The sequence below is a fragment of the Plecotus auritus genome (assembly GCF_963455305.1).
Source record: "Plecotus auritus genome assembly, chromosome: 5".
Classification (NCBI taxonomy): domain Eukaryota; kingdom Metazoa; phylum Chordata; class Mammalia; order Chiroptera; family Vespertilionidae; genus Plecotus; species Plecotus auritus.
In genome coordinates, this window is record NC_137776.1 from 184006220 (window position 1) to 184028047 (window position 21828).

Below are 21828 nucleotides of genomic sequence, written 5' to 3' on the forward strand. Positions count from 1 at the left end.
TGGGTCCACGCTCAGGCCCATGGAGACGCGACTCCCTCGAACCAGAGTTCGTGATCAGGAGCCCCTAAACACCGTCAGTAGTCCCAGTGGGGATTGGGCCTTTTCCAGGGCCGGAGAAAATGTGCAGCATTTCACAAAAGGAAAGCTGCAGAATGCAGCTGAACGCGTGTTTAAATTCTTCTCTGCATGGTAGGTCAGCTTTATGAACGGTTAGGTCTGGTCTTGGTAAAAGCGTCGTTAACCTCAAAATAATTTGTAAGTTAGATTTTTCTCACTTTGGGGGTGGGGGTGGGGGGAGCGAGGACCCCAAGGCAGTCAGCCAGTGGTGAAGCAGAGGAGTTTCTGGGACCAGAGACTTTAAAAAGCAAAGTTTTTCCGGGAGGAATTAAAATATCGCCTTGATCTGAGACACAGGTGCGTTTTACCACTTAATTCGCCGCCTAAGGCAGTGGTCAGCAAACTCATTAGTCAACAGAGCCTAATATCAACAGTACAACAATTGAAATTTCTTTTGAGAGTCGAAAACCAACTTCTGCGCATGGGCCACGAAGTTTCAATCGCACTGTCCGTGCGCGCCCGCACGTGGTATTTTGTGGAAGAGCCACACTCAAGGGGCCAAAGAGCCACATGTGGCTCGCGAGCCGCAGTTTGCCGACCACTGGCCTCAGGGGACCTCAGCATGAGCGTCCCGGCAGCAGCATGAACTGCTCCGGACGCTGCCCCTGTTGTTCCCTGCGGGGATTCAGACCATTCCCAGGGCTGGGTCACAGACTCCTACAACTTTTCTGGACTCCAGAAGTCCCTGGACCCAGGGTTCCACCCCCCCACACACACATCTCTCCTCTGCATCCTGCCCCCCTTCCTCCATCCTCTGATAGATGTGATCCCATCGTCCAGCCTCACCCCCTAACCCCCACGCGTGGCACGGTAGCCATCTCTCTGCAGGTCTGGCTCAATGCCCAGGCTCTGGGGTCAGACCCTGGAGTTGCAGTCTAACCCGGGCCACCTCCGTTATCAGTGCTGGGGCCTCAGGCAAGGACCTCGCTCCCTGTACCTCACTTTCCTCCGCTGTGAACATGGAGGTAGCCATAGTGGTGACCACAGGTCAAGTACGCGGCACAGGGTCAGGCACAGGCATGGCTGTGACCGTGATGGCACCCATTCATTACTTGATTGTTTGGATGCCCAGTTTGGCGGTGGGTGCTGGAAGTGGGGGATCATAGGGGGCTAGAGAGAGTGAACAGTCCCTGTGCCGGCTCCTGGGTGCCCGCTGACCCTCGCTGCGAATTGGAGAAGAGGTACGGGGTGGTGGAACGAGCTCCAGAATCAGCCCCAAAGAGGTGGGGAGATGGGCTTGGCCTCCACCTTCCGAGGGCTCCTGGGCCTCCTGGGGGTTCCCTGTGTCGGCAGAGCGGGCAGAGATGCTCGCTGTGCCTGGAGGGAGGCTGGGAGGCGCCGGGCGGCGCTGGAGCGGGGCGCACTGTGGGGAGTGGAAAGCCGTGTGCATTTCCTGAAAGCTTCTCTCCTTTTCGCTGGTAGATTTTGGACGAGCTGAATCCTGGGGCCTTGGGGGTGAACCTGGTGGTGAGGGAGAGAGAAACCAAAGTCAAGTTCGTGATAAAGCAGGTAAGAGGCCACGCCCCTGGCACCCGGGGGCGGGGGGTGGGGGTGGGGGGAGAGGTTCCCCAAACATCCGCTCATCACCCCCATGTTAGAGAAAGCTTCCTTATGCCACAGCTGGGCTCCTCTCTGCCTGTGGTCCCGAGGCAGATCTGGTCAGCGGTAGCCCAATGCAGGGTGGCCGAGGCGCCTCGAGCTTCCCCACACGTGTGACTCTCGCCTTGATGGAGAAGAAATGTCATTTTTACTCCGACGACAACCACAACCTTACCTCGCACTTAATTCAGTGAGGCATCATCTCAATTAGTCTCCCGCCGACCCAGCAAAGCAGGAGCCAGGACTGCCCTTCACAGCCAAGGAGGGGGGGCCCCGGGAGGCTGCAGGCTAGCCCGCTCACACAGCGCCAGCAGCTCCAAGGCGGTCTCAGAGCAGGTGCACTCACTGCGGCCACCAGTTTCACCAACAGGGAGCCAGGTGGGGGGCGGGGACTTGCCCATGCTCACACAGGGCTGAGGGCAGGGCACCAGGCCCTTCCTCCACCTGTTCCCCAGGCTGGCATGGCAGGGCGGATGCAGACCCGAGGGCGCAGCCCTTTGTGTGTCCAAGCCACATGGTCCAAATGAACCAGGGTCCAGGGGCGAGAGCTGGCACCCCCTGCTGGTCCTGGGTGAGGGCTGGGATACCCTGGGATCAGGGCTGCCCCTGAGGGTGGAGAGCCCTCTGCTCTGCCAGGCCTCCCGTCTGTGGGCAGCACAGCGGCCCGCCTCTACCCGAGGGGCTGGGCTTGGAGTCCTGGTCCACCTGCTCCATCCCTGGGGACAGCCTCATTGTCTCACAGGCCAATGGGCAGGACGACCTGCTTTCTGGGCAATCAGGAGCTTTTTTATTTATTTTATTTTTTTTAAAATATATTTTATTGATTTTCTACAGAGAGGAAGGGAGAGGGATAGAGAGCTAGAAACATCGATGAGAGAGAAACATCGATCAGCTGCCTCCTGCACACCTCCCACTGGGGATGTGCCCGCAACCAAGGTACATGCCCCTGACCGGAATCGAACCCGGGACCTTTCAGTCCGCAGGCCGACGCTCTATCCACTGAGCCAAACCGGTCTCGGCCAGGAGCTTTTTTAAAAGTGGGGGCTTTCTTTTTTTTTTTAAAAAAAAGGCCCTAACCCGTTTTGCTCCGTGGTTGGAATGTTGGACCATGGACTGAAGGGTCGTGGGTTCAGTTCTGGTCAAGGGCATGTACCTCAATTGCAGGCTCAGTCCCGGCGGGTCGAGCGCGTGCAGGAGGCAGCCAATCAGTGTGTCTCTCTCACATCTATGTTTCCCTCTCTCTGCCCCTCCCTCCCACTCTTTCTAAAACTCAGTGGAAAAACCTGTCCTGGGGCGAGGATTCACCACAACAGGGGGCTGGGGTGCCGGAGGGGCTGTGAGCTGTGGCCTTTCTCAGCACTGACACACTTCTTTGCACAAGGCGGTGTTGGCATTCCTGCCGGCACAGCCTCTTCCTCTCCGCCCTGCTGGCCGCCTGCGTGGACCGCCAGCCACAGGCCGAAGCTGCACTGTGACTGACCCCGAGCTCCCCTCGCGACAAGTTCGCTCCGTACCATCAACTCTGATAAACAACCTGATCGTTCCGTTTTTGGCGGGTCCGTGATTTCCTTGGGATAAATGCCTAGGGGTGGGATTTCCAGGACAGAAGATGTCACATTTCTAAGGCTTTCAGCCTGTGTGGCCGAACTGACCTATGCACAGCCCTGGAACAGGAGGGAAGGCAGGCAGGCGCGCTGTGCCCGGCATCCAGGTCTCCCCGGCGCAGGGAGCGACCTCTAACTCTGCATCTTCGTCTGCGATCACCGGCCACAGAGATCTCCTTTTTTGTTTGTTTTTAGTACCTCATTGGTTGGTTTTACGTTAGCTTATTATTATTATTTCTAATCTTCACTGCTGAAGGTATTACATAGGTCTCCCCACAGAGATCTTCATTTGTGTGTCTTGTGAGCAGACACACACCCTGGGTAAGGACCTGCTGGCAGACGTGATGGTCGCATCTACCTGCAGTCCTTGCCACCAAGCTCGTTGCAGACCCGAAGCTGCTGCCCTTCCCCGCACCCTTCCCCTCCCCGTGCGTTCACCCGGCCCCACGTGCGGTGATGAGGACCATCTTCCCAGTTTGGAGAAGGAATGAACTAGGACGGTTGAGACGCTGCCAACTCGAGCAGAGCTGTCTGGCTCTGGGCCAACACTTTATTTTCTTTTCTGTTTCAAGATGGTTTGACAGCGGACCCTCTAATGCTAGCTTAGGGGGGGTGCTGCTACTCTGCACTCACCCTGCAGCAGGAGCAAATAGCTTGCCTTTGCTCCAAGCGTTTTTGGGTCCCTGCCTTAGGAGCGTCTCCAGGCCCCCGGTGCCATGTGGTGGGGCCTGAATGGCAGGCACCTAGCACTCTGGTCAATTGATGGTCATGGTGGTGGTGGTGGTGATGATGGCGATGATGGTGATGGTGGTGGTGGTGGTGATGGTGGTGGTGTTGGTGTTGGTAGTGGTAGTGGTGGTGGTGGTGATGATAGTGATGGTGGTGGTAGTGATGGTGGTGGTGATGATGGCGATGATGGTGATGGTGGTGGTGGTGGTGATGATAGTGATGGTGGTGATGGTGGTAGTGGTGGTAGTGTTGGTAGTGGTGGTGGTGGTGGTGGTGGTGATGGTGGTGGTGGTGATGATGGTGGTGATGGTGGTGGTGATGATAGTGATGGTGGTGGTGGTGGTGATGGTGGTGGTGGAGATGGTGATGGTAGTGGTGGTGGTGGTGGTGATGGTGGTGGAGGTGGTGGTGGTAGAGATGGTGGTGGTGATGGTGGTGGAGATGGTGGTGGTGGTGGTGATGGTGGTGTTGTTGTTGTTGGTGGTGATGGTGGTGCTGGTGCTGGTGGTGGTGGTGGTGGTGGTGGTGGTGGTGATGGTGGTGGTGGTGGTGATGGTGGTGGAGATGGTGGTGGTGGTGGTGATGGTGGTGGTGGTGGTGGTGATGGTGGTGGTGATGGTGGTGGTGATGGTGGTGGTGGTGGTGGTGGTGGTGGTGATGGTGGTGGTGGAGATTGTGGTGGTGATGGTGGTGGTGGTGATGATGGTGGTGGAGACGGTGGTGGTGGTGGTGATGGTGGTGATGGTGGTGGTGGTGATGATGGTGGTGATGGTGGTGGTGGTGATGGTGGTGGAGATGGTGGTGGTGATGGTGGTGGAGGTGATGGTGGTGGTGGAGATGGTGGTGATGATAGTGATGGTGGTGGTGGTGGTGATGGTGGTGGTGGAGATGGTGATGGTAGTGGTGGTGGTGGTGGTGATGGTGGTGGAGGTGGTGGTGGTAGAGATGGTGGTGGTGATGGTGGTGGAGATGGTGGTGATGGTGGTGGTGGTGGTGATGGTGTTGTTGTTGGTGGTGGTGATGGTGGTGCTAGTGGTGCTGGTGGTGGTAGTGGTGGTGGTGGTGGTGGTGGTGGTGGTGGTGCTGGTGGTGGTGGTGGTGATGGTGGTGGAGATGGTGGTGGTGGTGGTGATGGTGGTGGTGGTGGTGGTGGTGGTGGTGGTGATGGTGGTGGTGATGGTGGTGGTGGTAATGGTGGTGGTGGTGGTGGTGGTGATGGTGGTGGTGGAGATGGTGGTGGAGATTGTGGTGGTGATGGTGGTGGTGGTGATGATGGTGTTGGAGATGGTGGTGGTGGTGGTGGTGATGGTGGTGGTGGTGATGATGGTGGTGATGGTGGTGGTGGTGATGGTGGTGGAGATGGTGGTGGTGATGGTGGTGGAGGTGATGGTGGTGGTGGAGATGGTGGTGGTGATGGTGGTGGTGGTGATGGTGGTGGAGATGGTGGTGGTGGTGGTGATGGTGGTGGAGGTGATGGTGGTGGTGGAGATGGTGGTGGTGATGGTGGTGGTGGTGATGGTGGTGGAGATGGTGGTGGTGGTGGTGATGGTGGTGGTGGAGATGGTGATGGTAGTGGTGGTGATGGTGGTGGTAGAGATGGTGGTGGAGATGGTGGTGGTGATGGAGATGATGGTGGTGATGGTGGTGGAGATGGTGGTGGTGGTGATGGTGATGGTGGTGATGGTGGTGGTGGTGGTGGTGGAGATTGTGGTGGAGATGGTGGTGGTGGTGGTGGTGGTGGTGGTGGTGATGACGATGGCTTACCACACGTCTTCTGAGCTAGTCCTCTTATGCCTCTGCAGGTGGAATGCATTGACGACCATCATGCCAACGAGGCCCTGGATGAGGTAACTCTCTGGGTGGCGCCCCCTGGAGGACATGATGCGACACACAGAGGATGCTCTGTGCCCTCCTGTGCAGGCGCTGGGTGGGGGCAGGAGGATCAATCCAGTTTTCGCCTCGTGCTGCGAAGCCGGAAGCCCCCACGCCATGGCAGGAGTCTGTCGCCAAACACTCATTTTTAAACCCGGGTGCAGACATGATGTGCAGGGGCGGGCCCGGGCTCCGTTCTGACCGGCAGAGAAAGCCGCCAAGGCCCCCACCCCCTCACTGCTCCTCCCGTTCCCTTCCTCTCCGTGCCCCCGGCGACCTGCTTCCACACCCAGCCTTCCACGCAGGCCGGTCCTCCTGGGCTCCGTCGCTAAGGTAGCCAGTCGGCCGCCTGTTGTCTTCCTTCTCAGAGCGCTGCCAGCGGGACGGGGCCTGGGACCGGGAGGCGAGGCGGTGTGGGCACATTCGTGACCCCTCCCTTGGCCTCACCACCTTCTCCAGCCGTCCCTGCCTGTGCTCTGTCCTCCTCGCCAAGCACTGTGCCTGCATCGGGTCACACAGCCCTCGTGACACCCCGGGGGGCAGATGCCACTGTTGCCGCCTTTTTCAGGCGAGGCCAGGAGGCTCAGAGAGGTTGAGGCGCTGCGCCTCCGTCACACAGCACAGCCTGCATGCGTGTGCTGGAGCCGGGACCCACTCGGGACCGTCTGGCTCCCACCCCAGCCAGCTGCTCGCTTTCCCGGCGCCCTGCTCCGAGCTGGGAGCGCGCGTGTTGGTTGGGAAGTGGGACTGGGAAGCATAACCGAGAACCAGGGCTCCTGACCGGCTCCCCACTCTGCTCTCTGCCTGCAGCTGATGCCGCTGCTGAAGCTCCGGCACGCCCACGTCTCCATCTACCACGAGATGTTCATCGTATGGAACGGCCAGGTGGGCCAGGCCGACGCTGCGGCCGGGGCGGCTCGGCCGCTGCAGGAACGGCGAACCCCCCGCGTGTCAACGGCAGTGACTCTAAACGTGGCAACCCCTGACTCGGCACTTACGGGGCCAGCCTGGGGGCTCGCTGGCATCATCTCAGGGGAGCCCCAGCAGCCTCAGCGGGGGAGGGGTCGTTAGCCCGGCTCCCAGAAGGCACAGGCTGAGAGATAAGTTCCGTCCCGTGTCCTGCCTAGTCTGTCGCCCGGCCAGCGGGGAGGGGAGGCCGTGCTGAGCTCTCCTGCAGCCCCAGGCTCAGGGCCTGCGCCCCGAGGGAGGAGCGGCCGGGGCCAGGAGCCAGTCCCTGCTTCCCCTGGCGCTGCACAGTCTCCCTCGGTCCGCGGAGGTCTGCAGGGGGTGCTGTCCCCACTTCTCGGCTCGGAGGCTGAGGAGCAGCCGAGTGGACGCCAGTCAGGGCCTGGCAGCCCCCTAGCCTGCACCTCACCCTGTCGGCTGCGACTGGCTGCCAGGCCTCTCGCTGAGTCACCCTGATCTCATCTCCACATGCGTGTCCCCCTCTGGGGCTGACAGCCAAGGGTTTGAGCAGGAGTGGAGGGTCCCCTCACACTGGGCCCCGAGGAAAACCTTGGGGAGAGGTCATCACCCCAAAATATTTCCTGAGCACCCCTAATGCACTTAAGGAGACACGGAAAAGCCAAGGGGACCTTTCACTGCGGGAGGGAAAGCAGGGTCCCCTTAAAGTCCGCCGTTGAGGCCCCTCAGGGGCTGGCTCCGTGGAGGAGGAGATGCGTGTGAGCCGAGCCTGTGACGGGGCGACGTCCCCGACCCAGCATCTGCGTGTGCGGGGGCAGGAGGCCCGGCGGCCTTCAGAAAAGTCCAAGTGTAGAGGGAGCCGAGGTGGGGGTGAGGCTGGAGATGCAGCCGGAGCTGCTCATGGGGCCCCCTCCCGGCCCCCCGGAGGCGGTACCCCCGCAGTCCGCGCACTGGTGCCCCGTGCAGGGCGCCCGGCCTGCCCGGGCTCCTGGGAGAGCTGCGGCACCTGCCTAAGGGGACGCGTGTCCCAGCAGACCTCCTCTTTGTTCCTCTGCCTGGTGATGGACTTCAACAAGGGAAGCTTCCAGAAGGTCATCGAGAGGGCGAGGGAGAAAAGGAACATCATCGACTCGGAGGTAAGACGCCAGCCTGGGGCCCACCCCGCCTCGTGACGTCGCAGCCCCACGGTTGCGGGCACGGGGGAGGCAGGGCCGCTGGGGTTGGCCGTCCCTTTCCTTACGTCCCCGTGTGGAGGTGTGTGCACGCTGCCACGCGCACAGATCAGCGCGCAGCTGGGTGTGTGCACAGGCGCGCACAGCCTCGCAGACCGGGACGCGGGTCACGCCAGGAGGCCCCGGGCGGTCGGGAGCCGTGGCCCGCCTCCTGCCCGGCCCGCAGGCCCTGCGCGTGGGCTCCTGCAGCGTCTGGTTCCGCACGCTCATCCCGGTGCCTCTGAGCCGCAGCCACGCTGCGAGCCCGTCCGGACCCCGTCCCTTCCCCTGGCGGGGCCGCTGCGTGGGGTGGCCACCCGAGCCCGCGTCTGGCCCAGCGCTGGGAGCCTTGGGCTGTTTCAAGTTCGGGGCCATGATGACAGTAGCCATGGACGTTGCTTTTTCGGGGTCCTAGACGGTCGTGCTTCCTGGCTAAGCTCCGGTGCGGAGTCGTGGGGCTGGAGCAGGCGTGCGCAGCCTCAGCTCACATCCCGGGGCTGCGACCTGCTTGGTCGACTGGGGTTCGCCGTCACCGCGAGCAGGAGTTCCCTGTCTGGCCAGGCTGCAGTGTGCCAGCCCTTTTTTCATTCCTTTATTTAAAAAAAATATTTATTTACCTATATTTGTATCGATTTCAGAGAGGAAGGGGGAGGGAGGGAGAGATGGAAACATCAGTGATGAGAGAGAATCATGGATCGGCTGCCTCCTGCACGCCCCACACTGGGCATCTAGCCACAATCTGGGCCTGTGCCCCGACCGGGAATCGAACCGTGACCTCCTGGTTCATAGGTCGACGCTCGACCTCTGAGCGGGCCGATGGAGAGTGACTCTTGCGTTCCGTGGTGATGGGTACCTCGGCGAGCACCTTCTGCCGCCGGGAACCTGCTGTCCGTGCAGGCGTGGGCGCAGCTGGACCTGCGTCGTTGGTGTCTCCCTGTGCTGAGCCGCTTCCAGGCGCCCGGGCTCCTCCGCCCCGGCCTCGCCGACAGCGATGAACAGCGCCCCTGACTGTCAGGAGGGCGGGCGCCTTGGGTGCCATGGACACGCCTCTCCCGCCCCAGGGCCGGCGTGCTGTCCCCGGCTGGGTCCCCCAGGTGACCGGGCCTACTTTGGCTCTGAGCACTCCTCTGTTCGGTGGGCCTCCCCAACGTCCACCTCCTCGCCCCCACGGCCTCAGAGGGCGGCTCGGAGGGTCTCAGACGTTCTGTGAGAGGCGGGACCCTTCGAAGCAGAAAATGTCCTCAGAGACCCAGTAAGGAAAGCGGACCCACTCTAACTGGGGGACAAGGCGGGAGGGGGGGGGGTGCATGAGAGGAAGCCCAGTCCTGCTCAGCCTCTCTCTGATACCCCGGGGGGACCCCTGCTTCCTAGGAACACGGTTTGAAAGTCACTGCCCTGGCAACTAGCTGGATCTCGTTTCTGACACAAAATGCTTCCAGAAAATTCTCTGTCGGGGCTCTTTTCATTCTAAAGACACAGGCACTGAAGACTCGACCCTCTCTGTCGCCCACAGGGGTGGGTGCAAGGCCGGAGCCCAGGCACAGGGTCTCCGTGGAGACGGGAGCACGGGGTCTGGGCTTGGCCAGCTTCAGCCCTGTCTCAGGACACGAGAGACAGGATGCTGTGGTCCCGCAGACCGCCCTGAGCGGTCACCGAACCCCCAACAGCTGCAGGGCCCCCACGGGGAGCTGGCGGCCCCTCCAGCCCCGCATCTCTCATCTTTCCGCAGTGGATGCAGAACATGCTGGGCCAGGTGCTGGACGCCCTGGAATACCTGCACCGGCTGGACATCATCCACAGGTGACCAGGCCGGCGGCTCAGGAGACAAGGCCCCGCGTCCCCGCGGAGTCAGCGCCCGTGCGCGGAATCCAGGGCGTGGGGTGCGGCCGCGGCCGCGGCTCTACCTCCCAGGCGGGCGAGTGCCCCCCACCCCCGTGCTGATTCACCCTCGCCACGCCGCCTCGCGAAGTGTGAGCTGACAGGGCGGGCTGGTTCTAAAGTACAAGGAAAGGAGCAGATAACAGCGCGCCCAGGACGGAGGTTACGCTGCCGCGGCCCCTGGCCAGGTGGCTCGGGCTCTGAACCCCTGGCCCACGCTCCGGGACCCATGGTCTGAGGGGCTGGGAATGGCTTCAGTGGATCGTATGTCCAAGAGGAGAGGGACGCACGTGGGCCGCGTGTGCGAAGGGCGTGCTCACGGCCCGGTGTTCATGTTGGAGGCCGTGACCGTGGGAAACTCCCCAAGCAGAGGCGTAGCTCAGACGTGGAAGGAGCCGCAGGATTGGGTGGTGCCCTACCTGTGGTTGGCTTCGTTTTGTGGTGTGTGTGTGTGTGTTTTTTCCAATTTAAAACAAACGGTTGTATTTTCTGTTTCTAGAAGACAGTGTTTAAAAAGTGGGCTGCCCAGGGGGCATTTATTGCAGAGAGGGGTGTGGGCTGCTTCTGCAGAACTGGGTGGGGCAGGAGGTAAGGTTCAGGGTGCACGCTGGCCCCGAGGGCGGGTGCAAAGGCGTGCCCCTTGGTTTCAGGAACCTCAAGCCCTCCAACATCGCCCTGGTGGGCATCAACCACTGCAAACTGCAGGACCTGAGCTGCAACGCACTGATGACCCACAAGGCCAAGTGGAACATCCGGGCGGAGGAAGGTGCCCGGGGTCCCCAGAGGGACCAAGGTGGCGCGAGGCAGTGGGGGAGGGGCCGTTCACCGGAAGCTCCTCGCTCCCGGAGTCCAGAGGGCGGTGGCCACTCCGGTGCTGGAACAAGGCCACATCAAACCTGTCCTTGCTCAGGAGGTCCCCACAGACCCCTCCTAGGCTGTCGAGACTAAAGAGCCCCTGCTGGATTGTAACTGAGCAGGCGTTCCTCCGGGGGGAGGCATGCGGGGCCCCAGAGACACCCAGAAAATGTTAACCTTCATGGAGGGAGAAGAAAGGTCTCAGAAGAAAGGGAACTGTCAGGTAGAGGTGGGAGCCTGGTGCGGGCCAGGCGCTGGCTAGGGATGGGTCACTTTACTGAGTCCTAACGGAACCCAGGAGGTGGCAGAGGTGGGGGTAGGCGACACGAGCTCTCCTTCCTCTGAAAAGACGAGGGGGCAAGGGACCGGGCTTCTAGCCCCTAACAGCTGTCAGAGCGGAGGGAACACCACAGGGCAGAACTCCGGAGTTCTGGGGTGTCCGGGCTGCTGCACTGGCCTCCTGTCCTTGGTGCACAGAGGATGGGTGGATGGACAGGTGAACTGATGGATGGGTAGATAGGCGGGTAGTGGACAGGTGGGTGGATGGGTGGATGGATGGACAGGTGAATAGATGGATGGGTAGGTGAGTGGGTAGACAGGTGGACGGGTAGGTGGGTGGGTGGATGGATGAAAAAAACAGGTGGATAGATGGACAGAAGAATGGATAGGTGGATAGACAGGTAGGTAGATGGACAGGTAAACAGATGAATGGATGGGTGGATGGATGGGTAGATGGACAGGTGAATAGATGGGTGGGTGGGTGAATGGATGGGTGGGTGGGTAGATGGACAGGTGGATGGGTGGGTGGGTGAATGGATGGGTGGGTGGGTAGATGGACAGGTGAACGGATGGGTGGATGGATGGATGGGTGGGTGGGTAGATGGACAGGTGAATGGATGGGTGGTGGATAAGTGGGTGGGTGGATAGACAGGTGAAAGGATTGGTGGTGGATGAGTGGATGGGTGGGTGGGTGGATAGGTGAATGGATGGGTGGGTGGGTAGATGGAATGGATGGGTGGGTGGGTGGATAGGTGAGTGGGTGGGGGGTGGATAGTTGAATAGGTGGGTGGGTGGATAGACAGGTGAGTGGGTGGGTGGGTGGGTGGATAGACAGGTGAGTGGGTGGGGGGTGGATAGGTGAGTGGGTGGGTGGGTGGGTGGGTGGATAGACAGGTGAGTGGGTGGGTGGGTGGTGGATTTACTGGATATAGACGGCAGGGTCCTTGGAGTCCACCCTCTGCTGTTTGGCTGGGGAGGGAAGTCCAGAGGGAGGGACTGGCTGGGGCCTCGCAGGACCTGACAGCTGGCCCGAGGACCCTGCTCAGCTGGCTCCTTGTCGGGGGTTCGGGTGTAGAAACAAGGGGGACAACTGGCACTGTGCCTGCAGGTCCTGATGTTTAAAGGGACAAGGTGTTTAAAGAAGGGGCAGATTTTAGCCTTCTCCGACCACTGCAGCCGCCGTGGGCCAGCCTGTGGGCACCGGCCTGGAGGGCAGGCCCCCAGCAGATAGCTGCCCCACCTCAGAGCAGGGGGATGGAGGGCTCGTGCGTCAAGCTGTCGCTTCCCCAGCGAGCACAGGCTCACGCACCCCTCTCGGCCCCGCAGACCCCTTTCAGAAGTCCTGGATGGCCCCCGAGGCCCTCAGCTTCTCCTTCAGCCAGAAAGCCGACATCTGGTCCTTGGGCTGCATCATTCTCGACATGGTCAGCTGCTCCTTCATGGAGGTGAGCTGCCTCCAGCGTGCTCCCGGCCACCTCAGCCCCATGCCCCATGCAGGCGCGTGGAGCCGGCCCTGCGTGCCTCCCCCCGAGGGCCGCACTCCTCCTCCGCCGCCTCTGCCCCAGCTGCCGCGGGCAGGAGGGGGGGTACCGGCGGGGGCGGGGGCAGTGGTGGGGGAACCCCCTGCGCCCAGCACCTGGCCTGTGGGCAATGATGACCGGGATGGTGATATTCAAATCCGCCGCGAGTCTGCCCCTCACCGCGGGCCCCAGGGGTTCTCACTGTCCTTTACGGATGAGAAAACCGGCTTCAGGTGCACAGAGCGGCCGCGTGGGGTGTGGGCTGCGCTCTGGCCCTGTTCCAGGTAAGGGTCAAGCGGGGGCCTGGACCGAGGGGGCCTGAGCACAGGGGCTGCGTGTCACCCACAGGCCCACCCTAGCGGGTGCAGCTCAGCTCAGCTGGAGGCCCTGCACCAGGGGCGTGGCCTGTGGGCAGGAAGGAGGGCCCCCCACTCCCTCTGCCCAGTGAGCGGCTGCTGGCTGCTCTGGACCTCCGTACCTTAGAAGGTCGGCCCAGGCGGCCTCTGGGTGGTCCTGGAGGCGGCGGCCGCAGCTTCCCGCTTCCCTCGCAGAGGTTCCCCCTGTCCTGGCCACATTCATTTGGTTCTGAAACGTGGGACGCGGTGCCCGTCTCCTAGGCCACAGAGGCCATGGTGCTGCGCAAGTCCATCCGGAGCCTCCCCAACAACCTGGGGGGCGTCCTGAAGACCATGGAGGAGAGGCGGGTCCCCCACGCCAAGACCTTCAGCTCCCTTTTGCCCCAGATGCTGCAGATTGACCCCTCGGAGCGAATAACAGTCAGGTGAGGCGGGTCGGGGCTGCGCTGGGGTTTCCCGTTTCTCTGTCCACATCCCATGGCTTACCTTCCCGTCATGGGGTTTACAGGCCACGCCCTGCCTCCCTGCCTCCCCTGGTCTCCAAACAGCGGCTTCATGCCGGCCCTTGAGTGGGGACGGTCAGGTGAGGGCGCGGCCCCAGGCCCGGGAGCTGCGCTGACTCTGGTTAAAAACCAGAAGGAGGACGTGGGCCATGGCAAGGGGCCCAGCCTCGGTTAGAGTCGCCTTTTACCCCCGCGGCGGCCAGATCGGATGCTCGGTCTCTTTCTGTGGCGGCCGGGCCCACGCAGGCGCAGGGCCAGGGCTCAGCCTCCCCCCTCTGCCTGGTGAGCCCGTGTCCCTCCGGAGGCGGGGCTGCGGCGGGGTGCCCGCTGGACGCCGGCGGCACAGGGAGGGGCGCTGCCAAGCCGAGGGCTAACGGGAAGGTGGGGCGCCCTGAGCCGCCCGCCCCCGTGGCAGGGAGAGCCGCACGCTGAGCTCACGGCGGCCCCTCCAGGGAGGTCATGCAGCTCACCCTGCTGAGCAGCGATTTCCGGCCCACCAGCGTCTCCCTGCTGATGCACCAGCGGGACGTGCCCGCCTTCATCTCCACCATCCTCTCCGAAGGCTGCGTGGCCCGCATTCTAGGTGACGACGGGGACCCAGGCGGGGAGGGCACCCCTGTGTCTCAGCCCCGCACCCAGCCCCCCGGACTGCTCCCCTGCGCGGCCAGCGGGTAGGAAGCCTCGGGCAGTCCCTCCGCCATGGCAGGCGTGCTTTGCTGGGGTGCTGCCCGCGCACCCCCTCCCAGCCGCCATGGCCCACAGAGCGCTCCCCGCCCCGCCCCAGCGGAATGCCCTGTCCTGCGTCTGCCTCCGCACCCACCCCGTGTCCCCCCAGCTCAGCGGTGTCCTGCGTGGTGGCTGTGTGCCCAGGCCCCTGGCCCGTAGGCGCGTCCCCGCAGGGAGAAAGCGGGGGGCGGGGGGGGGGGCGTCTGTCTGCAACTTGACACTTCAGGACGGTCACCTGCTCTCTTCGGGTGCCGGGCTGGGCCGGGGCGCCCTGGGGTTCCCAGCACGGTGACTGGCACCCGAGAGCGCCGCCCGAGGTCTGGAGGTCACTTCACGTTCCAGGGCAGCCCCTCCAGCCCCCGGTCCTCTGCGTGGCTCTGCCTGTGACAAGGGACCCGCACTCTGCCCGCCACGTCTGCCCCATTTCTGGGGACTGGGCGCGGGAGGGTTGGAAGGTGGGGAGGGGCACCCCGAGGCACTAGCTGCTGTTCCCCATTGTCTCATGGTCGCGGGCTTTGGAGGCTACAACCGTCCAGCGAAGCCCATCACCCACTCGCCGAGGGGCCTGGCGCCTCCATCCCCTCCTGTGAAGCGGGGCGCTGTGCGGTGCCCACGCCGTGCCCAGGCAGCGGGTGGACGGGCTCCGTCAGCTGTAGCGCAAGGTCTGCAACCTTCCCGGAGCCGCAGCGCTTCCGGGGCGGGATTGCTTGTCATGAATCAAAGGCAGAGAGGACTGCGGCCTGGCCCTCGCCCAGGAGCAGTGGAAAGAGCAGGTCCGCCCGACTGAGGCATGCTGGGGCATAAGAGCACCTGTGAGGGGGTGCCGCCGCCGGGGGTCCCTGAGCTGGCCGAGGTGGGTGGGGGCACAGGCAGGCACCCCCACGCTCTCCTGCTCCCTGCAGAGGTCATGCAGAACTTCCCCAGCCGGCCCGAGGTCCAGCTCCAGGTCCTGGACAGACTGCTGAGAATGTCTGACAGCCAGCTAGGTAGAGACCCCTCTGCTCCCCTCCCAGCTCCTGGGTGGGGCTGCCCCCCCCCAAGCTCCCTTACCCCTGAGGCTGGGCTCCATTCCCATGAGGGGCCCTGTGTCTTTTCATTTTAATTAAACTGTTTAAAAGATGTGTATTTTTATTGATTTCAGAGAGGAAGAGATGAAAGAATGATCAATTGGCTGCCTTCTGCACACCCCCTACCGGGGGTCAAGCCCGCAACCCGGGAATCGAACTGTGACCTCCTGGTTCATAGGTTGATGCTCAACCACTGGCCATCCCAGCCAGGCTTTATTATTGATTTGAGAGAGAGGAGAGAGAGAAACATCGACGAGAGAGAGAAACATCATCGGTTGCCTCCTGCATGCGCCCCAACAAGGGGTCGAGCCCACAACCTTGGGCATTGGGTGGTGCTGCAACCAACAGCCACGTGGCAGGGCGGGCCAGGTCTCTCTGACCTGCGGGGTCAGGCGGCTGCCACTGTTCCGAGTGGGGCGGGGTGGGTGGCTCGGCTCCATAGCGTTAGCAGCTGGTAACAGTTGCTTGCTGAAGCAGCCCGCACCCCCCGCCATCTCTGTGATGGGCGGCGTGGCGGCTGATGGGCAGGGTTGCAGACAGCATGCACCAAGCCCCGGAGAGGCTCCATTCCGAGGTACCCGGGGCGTGAAGACTTCATGTTTCCGCAGACGCACCCACCTACCCAGTGTGCATGTGGTCCCCTCTCCCCCGCTCTCCATCAGTATTTTTAAAATTTTGCCCAAACATGGTTTCATGAAATCTATCCACTCAACACACCAGTTTGAAAATTTCATTCACTTATCCACCCACCCACCCACCCACCAGTTATCCATCAACAATCTGTCCATCCAAGCCTCCATCTACCTATCCAGCCATCAACCATCTGTCCATTCATCCATCCACCCTCTGTCCATTAATCCACCCACTGTCCATCTGTCTGTCCACCATCCATCCCTCCTCAGAGGCCTGTCCCGTGGCTGGGGCATTGGCGATGACAGAGGCCCGTCCTGCCTGTAATGAGGCAGCAGAGACCCCATATTGGCCCTTTTCCTTTCCCGCCCATGACGCCCTCGAGCCAGGCTGTGGCCAGGACAGTCCGAGTCCGTGGGAGGGAAGGGAGGATTTGCCTTCCTGGACCAACGGAGGGGCTGCTGGGCCCCTTCCCACTGGCCTTTCCGGCCTCGGCCAAGTCTGGAGGTGGCCGGGCAGGTGCCGGGCTGGCGGCGCTGGGCCTGCTCCTGGCTCGTGGCACTGCCTGTGGTCTGTGCCCCTGTTCTTGGGCGCCGGCATTCAGTCCTTGTTATTCTCCCGCAGCCTGAGCTGGAGGGGCTGCCGCCCTCCTCTTCCGATGAGGAGAGGCTGGGAGAGGGGCAGCGTGGGGCGGGGCATGGCCCGGATGGACCCTCCACCGGCCACGGCTGCTCTTCCCTCCCCAGTGCCTGTGCACAGCATGCGCCACACAGGAAAGCCGGGGACCCCAGGTGCCCCCCCTCAGGGCAGGTCCAGCCAGGGCTGGAGCCGGGCAGGCTGGTCACAGCAGCGCTCGGCCCAGTGCCTCCTGGGGGCGTGAGGGTGGTCACAGGGAGATGTCAGGGCCGTGGCAGCGAGGAGACGCGATGGGGCCACACGGCAAGCACTCGGCACCCGGGCCCATGTGTGATGCCAGCACTGCCTGGTGCCCGTCCTGTCCGTACCCCCTCGCCCCTGCTCCTCTGCCAAGTGTCACCTCGCACCCGCCCTGGCAGGTCTGCCGTGGTCGATGGAGGTGGTGACCGTGCTGGTCACCATCATGAAGAACCACGAGGGGCTCCTGGACATCCAGCTGTGCGCCTGCGCCCTGCTGCTGCGCACCCTGGGCCAAGGTGGGGCTTGCTGCGTGGGAACGGTTCCTCCGGGCACAGGCGGGGGGGGGGGGGGGTCTCAGGACTCGGCGCCGGCTGCACAGGGCCCTCTCCGGCTGTGCAGGCCCCCCGCCACGCGGCCTTCACCCCCATGCCACAAGCACTCATGGGGACCCACTCTGTGTTGGAACAAGGACGGCCTCCGATGCCTTCACACACAGTGTGGGGGGGAACATGCCTGCCTGCCGCTGCCCCAGCCCTGGGCTTAACCAGGCTCCCCCCACCGGCCCCGCAGCACTGGCCCAGGACCCGGCCGCCACCGTGCGGAGGGGCAGCTCCATCACCTCGGTCCTGCTGAGCGTCCTGCGGAGCCACCCCGAGGCCCAGCCGCTCCTGGTCATGGTCTACAGCCTCCTCACCATCGTCTGCAGCCAGGGTGGGTGTGCCGAGGGGCGGGTCTGCAGCCAGGGTGGGTGTGCCGAGGGGCAGGTCTGCAGCCAGGGTGGGTGTGCCGAGGGGCGGGTCTGCAGCCAGGGTGGGTGTGCCACGGGGCGGGTCTGCAGCCAGGGTGGGTGTGCCACGGGGCGGGTCTGCAGCCAGGGTGGGTCTGCCACAGGGTGGGTCTGCAGCCAGGGTGGGTGTGCCGAGGGGCGGGTCTGCAGCCAGGGTGGGTGTGCCGCGGGGTGGGTCTGCAGCCAGGGTGGGTCTGCCACGGGGTGGGTCTGCAGCCAGGGTGGGTGTGCTGTGGGGTGGGTCTGCCGCGGGGCGGGGGCCCGGCTGGCAGCGCCGGCCGCTCCTGGCTGTTGGTCCGTTTCCCTCGCTCGCCCTTGCTTTCTCTCGTTCCCTCAAACGTGCAGGACACTGGCCAGGGCTTCACGCAGAAGTCCGTTTCACACCAAGCCTCGTTGCCCCTCTGCCTTGCTCACCCCCATTTCACAGGGCACCCGGGCTCCTGAGGCCGCCGGCCAGGCAGGCAGGGCAGCCCCCAGGGCCTCGCACGCCTCACTTCCCGCCGCCTCACCGGGTCTGGGCCGCCTCCTCCGGGCAGCTGGGCTCTGAGGGCACCCAGACACTCGGCAGGAGGCCTGGGGCAAGGCTGGGTGACCGACCGGAGGACCCGCTTGAGGAGGACCAGGGTGCTGTGCACGGGCACACCGGGAGCCCATCAGAGCTGGGGCGCGCTGAGTGCCAGGCCGCCCCGCGGGGAGAGCGCTACCTCAGAGGGCTGGGTCCTCAGAAGGGAAGGGAAGGGAAGCTCCCTCCGCCGGGCCTGCACCGGAATGGGTGGGAGATGCTGGGACTTGTGGCCCTGGGGACGGACCACGTCCTGGTTTCTGGGTCCCATGCTGGGCGTGCGCTGGCCTGGTGGGGGCCCAGCAATGTGGGGCGCACCGGACCGCGGTGCCTGAGGACAGCGGGGGATGGAGGTGGGGCTCCTGGGGCTGGGGGGCGGTCTGAGCCCAGGTGGTGATGAGGCCCCGGATTCCTGGCCCAACAGGGTGCAACTCGGAGGAGCTGCAGAACGAGGGGCTGTTCACGCACATCCTGGAGCACCTGGACACCGGCTCCGGGCACAGGGAGGTCTGCATGGCTGGCCTGAGCCTGCTCTGGGTGCTGCTGGTGGACGGTGAGGGTCCTCGCCTGGCCCCTCACGCCCTTGAGGGCAGGCTGGCCCGTGAAGTCTCTGAGAGCCGGGAGCAGAGGGGAGTGGACCCATGTGCCAACTTCCCTGGCGTCAGAAGTCAGCTGGGCTGTGGCATCCTGGCCTCACTTCTTTATTTTTTAAACATTTTTATTCATTTCAGAGAGGGAGAGGGATAGAAACATCGGTGAGAATCACTGACCAGCTGCCTCCTGCATGCCCCACGCTGGGGGCGGAGCCCGCACCCCGGGCCTGGGACCTGGTTCCTAGGTTGGCGCTCAGGCACTGAGCCATCCTCATTTTTAACCAGGAAAGGAATCCAGGCCCCATCCTGGCCCAGCAGCACCTGGGCATAGTTCTGGCCAAGGAAAACGGCTCCTCGCCATGGAGGGCTCTGCTCACACCCAGTGCACAAGTCCCCAAGCCCCCCCCCGGGACTCCGAGAACCCCCACCCCCGCCACCTTCCCATCTGAGGGCACCTGGCCTCTCCCCAGCTCTCTTGTTGGCGTTGGTGGGGGTGGAGTCAGGGGGCATGTGTACCCAGGGCCTGGCACCCCATCCTCCCTGCCTGGTTCCAGCTGACATCACGGACAAGGCCCCCCTGGAGAAGGCCCCGGGCCTCATCGCGGAGCTGCTGGCCGCCTACCCGGTGGACATGGAGATGGCAGAGGCCGGCTGTGCGGTCCTCTGGCTGCTGTCCTTGCTGGGTAAGGTCCCGGGCCCAGGGCTGGGGGGTGGGGGGGGGCCTGGGCCCAGGGCTGGGGGGGGCTGGGGGGTCTGGGCCCAGGTGGTGATGAGGGCCCTGGCCCCCCTGCAGGCTGCATAAAGGAGCACCTGTTGGAGGAGGTGGCGGTGCTGTTCCTGCAAAGCCTCCGGCTGTGCCAGGACCGCGTCCTGCTGGTGAACAACGCCTGCCGGGGGCTGGCCAGCCTCGCCAAGGTGTCGGGTGAGCCGGGTTGGCCGGGGCCTGAAGGCGGGGTCCTCACTGCTGGGAGGGGGGCTCTGAAGGGCGTGCCAGGATCTGCCCTCTGAGGGAGGCTGGTGCTGAGGGCGGGAGGGACTTGGCTCTGCCCACAAGCAGGGTTGGCAGAGTCCAGTGGACAGGACCCCAGAGTGAGTAGGGTGAGGAGTGTCTTGGCACCTGCTGGCTGTGTCCCCCAGGTCCCAGAGGGATCTGAGGAGTCGTGTACATGACACCCCAGGTCACTGCTCACACAGGCTGATCCCTAATGCGGGGCGCCATGGAGCACCCCCATGCCCTCCCACAGGCGGAGACCACCCTGCGAGCGGCTGGAGCCTTTGTTGCCTGGGGGAGGGGCGCCCCACTAGGAGTCCTGGCTGCAGGACGCCAAGGCTGTCTCATCCCGCGGCTGAGGCCGTGTTGTTCCAACCCGGTCCCACGCTTACCCCACTTCCCAGAGGACACGGGGCTGCAGGGAATGAACCCCATCCTGCCTCCCCGCGCCCCCCAGAGCTGGTGGCGCTGCGGGTGGTGGTGGCCGAGGAGAAGGGCAGTGGCCTCAGCCTCATCAAGGACACGTACGAGCTGCACAAGGACCACCCGGAGGTGGCGGAGAACGTGTGCCTGCTGCTGGTCCACCTGGCTTCCTACCGTGAGAACCCCCCGCCACCCCGCCGCATGCTGGCGGGCAGGGACACCCTGCTCCCGGCCACCCCTGGAAGGGAAGGAACCCCCTGAAATGTCCCATTCACATGACCCAAGTGCCCACCATGTGCCAGGCTGGCTGGTGCTGGCTCCTGAGCCCCAGGTCGGGGTGTTCATGCTAAGCCTCAGCAGGCTGGGGGCCCAGCCAGGTCCTGCCAGCCGCCTGGGAAGTGCCTGAGCTGGGCATGCGGGCCGGCTCGGCTGGGAGGGGCCCCGGAGGGAGAAGCCTGGCCTCAGGACCCGCCCCGCCCACAGAGGACATCCTGTGCGAGCTGGTGTCCAGCGGCATCCAGCCCCTGGTCCAGGAGATCAAGGAGCGCTTCACCTCCAGCCTGGTGAGTGGGCAGCGCCCCGAGAACCAGCCCCCCTCCCCCCACCATCAGGCCAGGTGGCTAAGTCCAGCCTGGTGAGTGGGCAGCGCCCCGAGAACCAGGCCTCCCCGGTGCCCCCCACCATCAGATCAGGTGGCTAAGTCCAGCCTGGTGAGTGGGCTGCGCCCTGAGTACCAGGCCTCCCCCCTGCCCCCAGTCAGGCCAGGAGGCTAAGTCCAGCCTGGTGAGTGGTCAGCGCCCTGAGAACCAGCGCCCCCCTCCCCCCACCATCAGGCCAGGCGGCTAAGTCCAGCCTGGTGAGCGGGCAGCGCCCCGAGAACCAGCCCCCCTCCCCCCACCATCAGATCAGGCGGCTAAGTCCAGCCTGGTGAGTGGGCAGCGCCCCGAGAACCAGCCCCCCTCCCCCCACCATCAGATCAGGAGGCTAAGTCCAGCCTGGTGAGTGGGCTGCGCCCTGAGTACCAGCCCCCCCTCCCCCCACCATCAGGCCAGGCGGCTAAGTCCAGCCTGGTGAGTGGGCAGCGCCCCGAGAACCAGGCCTCCCCCTGCCCCCCGTCAGGCCAGGTGGCTAAGTCCAGCCTGGTGAGTGGGCTGCGCCCTGAGTACCAGCCCCCCCTCCCCCCACCATCAGGCCAGGCGGCTAAGTCCAGCCTGGTGAGTGGGCAGCGCCCCGAGAACCAGGCCTCCCCCCTGCCCCCCGTCAGGCCAGGCGGCTAAGTCCAGGAGCCCGACTGGGGCTTCTGCAGGGGCGGCGCCTCCTGCCTGTTCTGGTCTGAACCTTGGAGGGCAGCCATCAGCTCTTCAAAGGCAGGGACTCAGACACCTGAGTGAGCTGAGACGGCCCCCTCCTCCTCTCCCAGGAGCTGGTCTCTTACGCGGAGAAGGTGCTGCAGAGCCTCGAGGCGGCCAGGCTGCCCTGCTCCGCCCAGGGCCCGTCCGCTGCGGCCCCAGAAGGCCAACACCTCGCGATCCCCGCCCCCTGCCCGGTGCCTTCCGTCCTGCCGCGTGGAGCTGCCCGCTGACCCGGCCTTTTCCTTACGGAGGTGGAGGGGCAGCTGCTGGATGTGTCTCGGTACAGGCCTCAGCCTGGATGGGCCAGCGGCCATGTCGGTCGGACACCACCCTTCCAGAATGTTCTGAGCAGGCTCCCCCAGCTCCACCTCAAG

At 63.9% G+C, this 21828-nt stretch overlaps 1 protein-coding gene across 1 annotated transcript; it reads left to right on the forward strand.

The window, feature by feature from the left end:
* The first annotated feature begins 90 nt into the window (after positions 1 to 90).
* Positions 91 to 21823, forward strand: STKLD1 (serine/threonine kinase like domain containing 1). The gene is made up of 19 exons (XM_080668351.1): positions 91 to 189; positions 1540 to 1626; positions 5852 to 5896; positions 6732 to 6806; positions 7880 to 7981; positions 9786 to 9856; positions 10585 to 10700; positions 12395 to 12513; positions 13206 to 13369; positions 13900 to 14118; positions 14981 to 15230; positions 16847 to 17042; positions 17317 to 17477; positions 18486 to 18648; positions 19243 to 19371; positions 19482 to 19610; positions 20137 to 20277; positions 20586 to 20665; positions 21523 to 21823. The coding sequence occupies exons 1-19, from the start codon at positions 187 to 189 to the stop codon at positions 21682 to 21684; spliced, it is 2412 nt and encodes an 803-aa protein (XP_080524477.1). The 5' UTR covers positions 91 to 186; the 3' UTR covers positions 21685 to 21823.
* The last annotated feature ends 5 nt before the right edge of the window (positions 21824 to 21828 follow it).

Excerpts from the sequence above, each read along its gene's own strand:
- STKLD1 (XM_080668351.1), top strand. Across the intron at positions 5,897-6,731 it reads CCAACGAGGCCCTGGATGAG|CTGATGCCGCTGCTGAAGCT; the intron begins GTAACTCTCTGG and ends CTCTGCCTGCAG. Across the intron at positions 7,982-9,785 it reads GGAACATCATCGACTCGGAG|TGGATGCAGAACATGCTGGG; the intron begins GTAAGACGCCAG and ends ATCTTTCCGCAG.